The 11,138-nt window shown below is 38.5% G+C and overlaps 1 protein-coding gene across 7 annotated transcripts in view; it reads left to right on the forward strand.

Annotated features, from left to right (window-relative positions):
• The window catches only part of LOC107593693 (uncharacterized), a 43,495-nt gene that overhangs the window by 3,412 nt on the left and 28,945 nt on the right, over positions 1–11,138 (forward strand). For 2 of the 7 annotated variants that reach the window (XM_016283543.1, XM_016283542.1), the window contains exons 1-7: positions 1,042–1,462; positions 2,563–2,702; positions 2,810–2,935; positions 3,038–3,083; positions 8,237–8,311; positions 8,420–8,814; positions 8,919–9,023. In XM_016283543.1, the coding sequence (XP_016139029.1) occupies positions 1,366–1,462; positions 2,563–2,702; positions 2,810–2,935; positions 3,038–3,083; positions 8,237–8,311; positions 8,420–8,814; positions 8,919–9,023 (984 nt within the window). In that variant the 5' untranslated portion in view covers positions 1,042–1,365. Of the gene's footprint in view, positions 1–205; positions 287–1,041; positions 1,463–2,562; positions 2,703–2,809; positions 2,936–3,037; positions 3,084–8,236; positions 8,312–8,419; positions 8,815–8,918; positions 9,024–11,138 lie in introns of those variants that run through there. The other 5 variants (XM_016283544.1, XM_016283545.1, XM_016283548.1 and 2 more) reach the window with 4 other exon arrangements.

Consider the following 11,138-nt stretch of genomic DNA (forward strand, 5'->3'; position numbering starts at 1 on the left):
TCATCAAGTGTGACTGTTGCCCATAGGCCTGGGGGTAACTGAATGGGTGCTTTAAGCACTCAGCTAGTTTTTTTTTTTTGTGGTGCAGTAACCACTTGGTACTGTTTCAGTAGAGTGGGAACACTGTCCTCTGTGCTTTAAGTCCAGGTTCACAATGCTTGTCCATGTCCTTTTTGATTTTACTGATTCATGTGCGTTTCATCAGTCTTCACCTCCAAGAATGGATCCATCCAGACTATACCCTGTCTGAACAAAAAGCTCAAATCAGTCACCGATGCTGTTATTGGTGAGTAATGATGTATATTTTGTTACCACTATATAAATGTAGGCTAATAGGCTTAAAATAAGGCATAACACTTTTATTGGTCCCTTACTCTAATGAAATTTATTCATGACTTAAATTAAAGTACCCCTGTTATGCCATTTTTAAAGTTCCTAATGTTTTTTTGGGAGTCTCCTACAGTAGGTTTACATGCATGCAAGGTCAAAAAAACTCAAAGTATGCATTTAATAATATCACCTCATTTTCCAACGATTTGTTCGAAGCAGTTCTAAGGTTCAGTCTCAAACCCATCCTAAATCTAAACCCATCCTTTCCATGAGCCTACTCTGCTCTGATTGGTCAGATGACCAGTCTGTTCTGATTGGTCTACTGCCTACAGCGCGTGACGGAAACGATATGCCCATTGCAATAGTTCGGTATTTTGAACGCTCAGTAGAAAATATAAACATCCAACATTAGAAACATCAACACTGAGCTCCTTTGAGCAACATTCGAAAAATCATGACCTGCTCTCGCCATGTGCTTTAACGTCAGGTCAAGATCCATGTATGTTAGGAGGTTGGGTATCCCACCTTTTATCCCTGTATGTCCGCTTAGGGTCATCTAACCATATTAATTGTGACACCTTGTGCAGGGCATGCATTAAGCTGCCTAAGAAAAGTTAACGTGAAATGCATTATTTCAGGTGCCTTTAGGCTTGAACTCAGTTAGAACAGTTACACTGCTGCAGTGTGATCGGCTGACATCTCAACCAGTGTGCTTTTGTCGTCGTACTGGATTTGTGGACAGACAAACAGCAGGCATCACTGCATTCATTCAAATCTGTTGAGTTTGTATATGTTGTTCAGCGTTTACGTTCAGAGAGTTGTGGCTCACTTGTCTGACCACAATTTTCATCAAGTGTGACTGTTGCCCATAGGCCTGGGGGTAACTGAATGGGTGCTTTAAGCACTCAGCTAGTTTTTTTTTTTTGTGGTGCAGTAACCACTTGGTACTGTTTCAGTAGAGTGGGAACACTGTCCTCTGTGCTTTAAGTCCAGGTTCACAATGCTTGTCCATGTCCTTTTTGATTTTACTGATTCATGTGCGTTTCATCAGTCTTCACCTCCAAGAATGGATCCATCCAGACTATACCCTGTCTGAACAAAAAGCTCAAATCAGTCACCGATGCTGTTATTGGTGAGTAATGATGTATATTTTGTTACCACTATATAAATGTAGGCTAATAGGCTTAAAATAAGGCATAACACTTTTATTGGTCCCTTACTCTAATGAAATTTATTCATGACTTAAATTAAAGTACCCCTGTTATGCCATTTTTAAAGTTCCTAATGTTTTTTTGGGAGTCTCCTACAGTAGGTTTACATGCATGCAAGGTCAAAAAAACTCAAAGTATGCATTTAATAATATCACCTCATTTTCCAACGATTTGTTCGAAGCAGTTCTAAGGTTCAGTCTCAAACCCATCCTAAATCTAAACCCATCCTTTCCATGAGCCTACTCTGCTCTGATTGGTCAGATGACCAGTCTGTTCTGATTGGTCTACTGCCTACAGCGCGTGACGGAAACGATATGCCCATTGCAATAGTTCGGTATTTTGAACGCTCAGTAGAAAATATAAACATCAATTATTAATCATACTTACAGGTTGTGATTCAGTGGAGCCAGCTGCTCCAAATAAACTGGTCAAGAGCAAGCGTTTTGTGAATCCTGTGTTGAACTCCCCGAGATTAAAGAAGCAGTCATCAGTAAAATGACTGGAACACAAAAAAGATTAGGGTTGTACTGCTGTGGTACAATAGGAAAAAAAAAAAATTTAACCACTGATTCTTTTACCCCGTGACGTGTAGCCGTCACAGAAGTAGGATTCGAATTGCTGAAGACTCTTTTTGGTTGTTCAGGGTCAATTCTTTCTTTTGGGAGACTTTCGGCTTTACAACTTTGCAGATCGTTTATATTCATATACAGCTACAGTACACACTTCATGAAAGGCAATATTCAAAATGGCATAATAGGGTCTCTTTAATCAAGTGTTCACAAACATCCAAAATAAATGTTTAGATAAATACTGATGATCACTGCATTTTATTTAATTTGTAAATTGTTTAATAAAAATGCATCAAATGTTTAAACGCTCTCATCCCTGTTAATTTTTGATTTTGTGATGTTTTAAATTGTATAATTTTATAATAATTTTGCTCCCTCAAATAGCCTCTATATGCTTTGGCTGATTTTTGAATGATCTTATGTTTGAATACACATGTGCTTTGTGTTCATAGGCCTACAGTACATATGGGAGTATAGAAGCCCATCTAAGTCGGTTCCACCCCATTACCAGTGTAAACTGTGTAAAGTTCAGCGGCTGCAGAATGAAATGGCTGCTCACATCACTGGCTGGAAGCACAGTTTCAAATACTTGGTATGATTTTCATAATCACAATTTTTCCTGATATCACAGATTATCTCGGTCTATGCTTTTAATATAATACACAGGCACCTTATTGTGTTTTGTTTTTTGGAACACAGAAGCAGAACCACAAAGACAAGGTTTTCCATGAGGAAGAGGCTGCACTTAAAGATCCAGCCATCAGGAAAGCCATTAAAGCTGCTGCTGCTGAAGTGGAAAAAGCTGAGGGAAGAGGTCAAATCAAGGTGAAAGATTAAATGCCGATGTGCTCTAAAGATTTTAAGTCTCACGCTAGTACTTTTTAATTACATGTTCTTGACTTTTTTTCTTTTTCTTTTTTCTTTCAGACTGTGCTAAAGGAGCCATTTGAGGTTATGGCGTTTCAGGGCATGAGTAAGTCAGTTGTCTTCTGTCATACAACATCCAATCTACAGTAGAGATCAACATTTGAGAACAATCTATAAATACTTGAGTTTTTCTGACATATTGTTAATCTTCATCACTCAAAATTTGAAGGAATATTAGCTGTAGGTATACCACTGTTATACTAACATGTTTGACAAAATAACCAAGGCATTTCAACAAATACCTTTATTTTGTGGAGAACACAGTGATCAAAATTAGAGAACAGTAACCACTGTAGCATGAAAGAAGATTACAACAAATTTTGGAGGGTTACATCTGTCAGAAATTAGTAGGAAGTTTAGAGGCCCCTGCTCTGAATGACTTCAGCACATCTGCGGCCGCAGGACATCACTAGTTTCTCACACTGTTCTGGTGTGATCTTGGCCCACTCTTCTTCCAGTCTTTTCCATATTTCGGTAACTGTAGTGGGTTTCTTAGCCATAACTTTGTTGGCAAGGATTTTTCAGAGATTTTCAGTTGGGTTTAGAATAGGGATGTCAACGATAAATCAATGATTGATTCATTGACGTTAAGAGATGTGATTGATTAAAGCTATCGATGATCGATTAAGTAATTTCATTTTGGGGTGCATGCGGCTCATGATGCGCAAAACACGTGCAAACGACTGTGAGTGAATTTTATATATATATATATATATATATAATTCATTACAACTTAATTTGTTCCTACAATTTATTAATTTGTGGCCATGGTCCATGTTTCATTCATTTGTTCCCTAGATAACCCATGATTAAACTAAAATGAGCGAACAAATTAATAAGTCGTAGGAATGAATTCTTAATTTGCGGCCACAAAATCTTTCATTTCGGCCCACGTCATCAGAATGAGCTTTATTGCCAGGTATGTTTACACATACAAGGAATTTGTTTTAGTGACAGAAGCTCCACAGTGCCAACAGAATGACAGTGACAAGACCGGACACAGATAATAAAAAGAATAATATAAAAATAGACGATGTACAAAAAAGCAAAAACACAATATATAATATAGACAATTTTGTATGTACAGGTATGATATGTGCAAATTTGAAATGTAAATAAGTATGTGTTAAATAAATAATGTATACTAGTGTTGTGTGTTCCACAATTATTGTTAAGTGTTCATGAGATGGATTGCCTGAGGAAAGAAACTGTTCCTGTGCGTCGACCAGGTGGCAACAGTTCAAAGAGGGAGTGTGCTGGATGTGAGGGGTCCAGAGTGATTTTGCTTGCCCTTTTGCTCACTCTGGATGAGTACAGTTCTTGGAGAGAAGGGAGGGTTGTACCAGTGATTCGCTCAGCAGTCTGGACTACCCTCTGTAGTCTTCTGAGGTCAGATTTGGTAGCTGAGCTGAACCAGACAGTTATAGAAGTGCAGAGGACGGATTCAATGATGGCGGAGTAGAACTCTTTCAGCAGCTCTTGTGGCAGGTTGAACTTCCTCAGCTGGCGAAGAAAGTACAACCTCTGCTGGGCCTTTTTGACAATAGACTCAATGTGATTGTGCCACTTCAGGTCCTGAGGGATAGTGGTGCCCAGGAGCCTGAATGGCCCCACTGTCGTTATAGTGCCGTTCATGATGGTGAGTGGAGGGAGAGCAGGGGGGTTCCTCCTGAAGTCCACTATCATCTCCACAGTTTTGAGCGTGTTAAGCTCTGGGTTGTTAAGACTGCACCAGACAGCCAGCTCTTTAACCTCCTGTCTGTAAGCAGACTCGTCACCATTCTGAATGAGGCCAATGAGTGTGGTGTCGTCTGCAAACTTCAGGAGCTTGACCGAGGGGTCTTTACATGTGCAGTCATTTGTGTTGAGGAAGAAGAGCAGTGGGGAGAGGACGCAACCCTGGGGGGCGCCAGTGCTGATCGTACGGGTGCTGGATGAGAATTTTCCCAGCCTCACTAGCTGCTGCCTGTCTGTCAGGAAGCTGTTGATCCACTGACAGACGGAGGTGGGCATGGAGAGTGGAGTAATTTGGGCAGGAGGAGGTTTGGGATGATAGTGTTAAACGCCGAGCTGAAATCCACAAACAGGATCCTCACATAAGTCCCTGTTCTGTCTAGATGTTGCAGGATGTAATGCAGTCCCATGTTGACTGTATCATCCACAGACCTGTTTGCTCTGTAGGCAAACTGCAGGGGGTCCAGTGATGTCCTTCAGATAAGCCAAAACCAGTCTTTCAAATGATTTCATGGCCACAGACATTAGAGCCACAGGTCTGTAGTCATTAAGTCCAGTAATTTTGGGTTTCTTTGGGACTGGGATGATGGTGGAGCGTTTGAAGCATGAGGGGACTTCACACAGCTCTAGTGATCTGTTGAAGATCTGTGTGAAGATGGGGGGCCAGCTGGTCAGCGCTGGTGTCACACCGTCTGGGCCTGGTGCTTTTCTTCTCTTGTTCTTTCTGAAGACCTGACGCACGTCATCACTGATCTGGAGTGCTGGGAGGGGGGTTGCAGGAGGTGTGAATGGTGTTTTTTCAAACATTCAAATCATGTAAAAGTCATGTAAAAAGTCTCCGTAAAAAATAAACTTGACGTGCCTTTACAAGAACAAACTGTTGAAATTGAATGTGATGAGAGATAAAGATAGGGCTGGGCAATATAGCAAAAAAATGTATCAATGATATAATGTTTCATATCGTTCGGTATTGATAATTATTGGCATTTTTTATAACCTTTTTTTAAAACAAAGAGCAATAGAAAAAAACTTAAATTTAACAACTGTATTTTTAAATTAAACCAATTTAGTGAGACAAACAACTAATATTTTTTGTTTTAACAGGCAAACACAAAATTTAAAATTAAACAAATATCTAATTTCTAATGTTTTATATGCAGATTAAATAGGTCTGAAGGAAATGTTTTGCTTGTCTCCCGAAGCCACAGGAGGGCACAATGAGCAAAATAATGCAGCGCATTAAATTGGCAACGCAAAGGAAATAGCTGTCTATAAAAAAAAAACCGTGCTTTACGTCTAAATTAACTCCTATAAATCAAACATAATTTTGTAAATTGCGTAAACAATTAAGAACAAAACAGCATCATGTATTTATGCATTGCTAAATCCAAATTCGTGACGTGTTTTCTAAAAGTTTAAACTGTTTTAACTTTGCATGTCTTTCTATACATCTCTTGTGTGAGATGTGAGAGCAGCAGTCATATTTGTCCATCTAAAAAATGCGCTGAATATGCGTTCTGTGTGAATGGCTTGGTTTCGGGTTTTAACCTAATCAAGATCTTCTATGCATTGAGCTACTATATTTCTCTAATATTTTGAATTAACGCAGCAACTGCGCGTCTTGTGGGCTAGACTTATAAAACATTAAAATGCAACAACGTCACTTACATCATCACCGCATCTCGCGCTCCACTAATGATGCTCCCAGACGCACACCTAACATTTGATTGTACTATTTTTGCATTCGAATGCAAATGTTTATTTTAAATTCGACTAATATAAAAAATGTTTTATTCACAATCTCCTCATCACAAGCAGGCACAGCACTCATTTCAGCATGTGTTTGTGTGTGCGGTCTGCATCGTGCGCTATATCGAACATTTTTTTCTATCGTTATCGAAGAGGGTGTACCGTCGATAAATATCGATACCGTTTTATCGCTTTACATTTGATACATTTTATCCCAAATGTAACTACAGCGCACTAATTTATCAAATGATTAAAATCACATCTATTTATTTTACAATCTTGCTACTAGCCTTTGATTTAGACTGCTCATACTGTCATGCTAGTGACTATATACCACTGCAATAGATGAATTTTGCAGTATTAAGGATAACGATTAATTGATCGTTAATTTAAACGGCAATCGATCATGGAAATGATAAAAAATTGACATCCCTTGTTTAAATCAGGACGTAAACAAAACCATGTCTGCATTTGTGATCGGAGAAATGACAAACAGCAAGCCCTACTCTACACTGCCCAAAAAACTCGCTTTAAATATATAAAATATAAAAACTCTTTAAATATAAAAAAAAAAAACTTACTTGCAGTCTGTGAGTCAGGACAGCCGGCATTGTGGTCTACTCTCCCAGGATCAGGAAACGGTCCTCCATAAAATGTGCTGCACACATCTGAGTATTTGGGTTGAACTGTTCTGGAACGGTGTTGTAAATACAACTTAACCACTGATTTCTAGTCGTGTCCATTTTTGGAAGGCCAAACAAAGTAGTTTCGCTTTCACAATGAAACAGCGTCACACACGGTGGCATAGAGTGAGCAGAGGCCGGGGGATAAAGTGAGTTATGATGTACTTACACAAAGTTAAAATGATTTGCAACGGTCGCTTTGTCGCGTCAGTGTAGAGCTGTTGTGGCACAACGTGACAACTGTAGCGTCTGGTATAGACTCGGTGAGTGAAGCCTGTCCTATCATCCCTTAACTCCAGTTTCCAGTGTGCTTCACCATGCACTCAAAATGAAGTCATGATTTAGCAATAGGAAGCTTTATGACCCGATAAACTGGAAAGTTTAATTATTTCTGAACATATCCACCTTATTTTTCAATGTGGAAGTAAGCTGTTTTCTGTGAATGTGTGAGACTTCCGCTTCATTAGCCGCAGTAGGGAAATAACAAGAAGAATAATGGTGCAATAAATGCTAAAATTGTTTGTGCTACAACACAGTGTGTTTCTAATTAAGACAATACATTACAAATAATATGGTAAGAAACACCAGTTTGCAATATGAAGCAGCAAAACGAGCTGTTTTGTACTGCTAAAAATAGCTGGAAGCAGGTGACACCGGAAGCCAGACACTTTAAATTTACAAATGGCCACGTCCGCTCTTACGGGACAATTAAGATGGATAGGATGTGTTTAGGGACGTTTGTACAATATTTGCCATCTTTATATTTAAGAAGTCATTTGTTTTATGTTTACACCATGTTGGGCACTTTGTGTGCTGTACTCTGTGTAGAACTTTCCTTAACTACAACATGATTCGAGTAAAATTCTTTATTAACCATCTACTTTAAGTTGACTAGTTAAATGTAAAACAAATAAAAATCTTGAATCGGTCACACATTCTGGAAAAAAAAAAGATTAAATTTTTTTTGCCATATCGCCCAGCCCTAGCCAGCCAGTTACTTACCTTTTTTTTTTTTTTTTTTTTTTTTTTTTAGAGTCTGCACAACCCAATCCAGCATTTGCAGGAGCTGCTGGTATTCTTGGGCCTCCTCCCAGAGGGTTAAAACCAGGTTAGTGCCTAACCAATGTGTTTGTTTGTGTTAATAGTAGTGAACTATCTAGAAAAGTAACTGTGATTTTAAATGTATAGTTGCTTGACTTTTTTCACACATCCTCAGGTGGTCAATATGGAGGTCCCATGTACATGGGGGATTTACCACCCCGGGGTGGCATGATGCCTAATTTCTCCCCTGGCATGCGTGCGTGTATGGATGAACCCCCCATGAGGAGAGGTTATTCAGATATGGGAGACTTCACTAGCCCAGGTCGCTATGGTAACAGCATGCCTGGACCAGACAGGGGAATGATGGAAACAGACAACATGCAACATTTCCCTGATGATGGACCCATGCGCATGGGCCCAGATGGCTTTGGGCCTGGCCAGCGTAATGAAGGCAGGGGCAGACCTTTCCCTAATGACATGTCCATGAACAGCAGTGGTGACCGATTATTGGGACATGGCCCTAAAGGCCCGGAGAACAATAGCCTCCCTGCAACACTGCTCAAATATCTGGTACTACTCTCTTTTTGAATAACAGTGCTTGTTGAAGCACTTCATGTGTTTATATTATCAACCATTTGGAGTTACTGAAATTTGTGTGTTTGTTTTATTATTAGGACTCTTTTCGTATTGAAAACGAGGACGATGCTCAGATCGTCTTGAAGGTCACACAGAAGCTCACAGATGTACTGATGGAGTATCGCCTCAGAAGTATTTCAGCGGTGAAGGCTTTCATTTATACTATACATTTATTGTTATATTTTATTTTTATTTTTTTATTAAAAATCATATTACTAGCTCAGATCAAACTCAAGAATTTAATTGGAATTTTAAATGCAACTAATTCTTAATGCCACACGATTCTGATCATCATATGAAAATATTTGACTGTAGAATATCAGTTGTTCCAGAGTGCCATGTAATAGAAACATACATAACTACAGGCTAGTCGTCTAAGATAGAGGATGGCCATTTCGGTTAATTTTCCCGACCGACAACCTTTACTTGTTATCTGGACATTAACCGTTAACTGATAAGATTAGAATAAATTATTCTTAAATAAAAATAGAATGCATGAGTGTCTGTGACTAGGCCTGTCGCAATAATCAATATATCGACTTATCGTGCAATATATGTACATGACTTCAATTTTTGGTGATGCAATATATCGCTCATTATATTTACTTAAAAATATATATATATATATATGTGTGTGTGTGTGTGTGTGTGTGTGTGTATGATTTGCAATCATGTTAATAGATGTTAAATTATAATATAACGTCTGAATCAGCAGATTTTATAGTTTAATTTCTCTTAAAACCTTCACTGAAATGCATGGGCGGCGCTAGGGAGGGGCTAGCAGGTGCTTCAGCACCCCCAATAATTTTTCCTGGAATCAATTATATACAGGCTGTAGCCTATTGTATTTTACAAATAAACTGATAAAAAAAACAATGTTCATTTCGGTTAATTTTCCTGACCGACAGCCGTTAATTGTAATCCGAACATTAACCATTAACTGATAAGATTAGAATAATAAATTAGTATTAAATAAAAATAGAATGGATGTGTGTCTGCGACCCATTAAAAGAAAAAAAACTAATAAATCACAGGTTTATTTTAACATGCAAACAGCAGCATACAGAGCAACAACAGAACCTGGATTCACACATCGTCAAATTATCACGTGCCTGCAGCGCTTCTGAGAACAGAGAAAAACACAATAAAATAACAAATAAAAAGAATAAAATAAATAGGCCTACAGTAAATATTTTTCAATTAAATAATTAACATTAAGATGACAAAACGAAAACACTGAATCCTTCTATGCACATTAAAAAAAAAAAAACTTAAATTTTTTTTCATCAGACATAAAAATAAATAGAAGGCCTACCTCAGTGCACAATGTGTTGAGTTTTTATTTATAAAAAAAACAAAACAAAGGTAGCCTAAAATGTCGACGTGCTGTGCGGATAGTCTGAAGTAGGGCTCTGCACGGAACTGTTTCGTAATGCCGCTCCCATTTAATTTCTGACCATTACCGCCCGCTCCCACGATTTTTTTTTTTTGTGGCCGCTCCCACAAACATTCTTATATTGTTTATAATTTTCACGCTATCAATATGCAGGTATTGAAATCGCTTTTGAATGTGCACTCGCTGTTCACTTTCGATTTCGCGTTCATGCGCACTCTGTGTAAAGGAGCACATCTAATCTTACAAGATCAGATATTTGTCAGTGAGTTCAGGATCTGCTGAGCAGCAAATACTCCAGCATGGTCTGTCAGTCATCTATCCTACTCTTGACCTGTGATCAGTCAAGCTCGTGTTGGATGCAGGGTTGCAAAGTCTGCATTTTTTCCACAGAATCGGGCTGCTTTTAAACTGATTGCCTGGGGTGTAATGATACACGTATTCGTATTGAACCGTTCGGTGCGCGGGTTTCGGTTTGGTGCGCATTATAAACCGAGTGATTCGTTGGACTAGTGCCACTGCGCTCAAGGTAGCACAAACAACGTAACCTCCACCAAAGAAAAACACGCTGCTCCAGTCAGGCATAGGCTGGACTAGATCTTTCGTTGCAATATGGCTTCTAACTAGGGCTGGACAATTTAATATCAATATATATGGCACTATAATTTTTTGAAGCACTTTTCTTTCAATCTATAAGAATAATCAACCTATGTTATAGTTATAGTAAAGTTAAATATATTAATATTAAGGTGAGCCTGAGAGTCTTTTACATTTATTTGACAGTGATTTCACTTTTTTTTTTTTTTTGTTTGTTTGAAGGCGAAATACAAATAAAATGTGAACATTAGTTTGTGTATCTCCCCCC

The sequence above is a fragment of the Sinocyclocheilus grahami genome, unplaced genomic scaffold (assembly GCF_001515645.1).
Source record: "Sinocyclocheilus grahami isolate Dianchi unplaced genomic scaffold, SAMN03320097.WGS_v1.1 scaffold175.1, whole genome shotgun sequence".
NCBI lineage: Eukaryota > Metazoa > Chordata > Actinopteri > Cypriniformes > Cyprinidae > Sinocyclocheilus > Sinocyclocheilus grahami.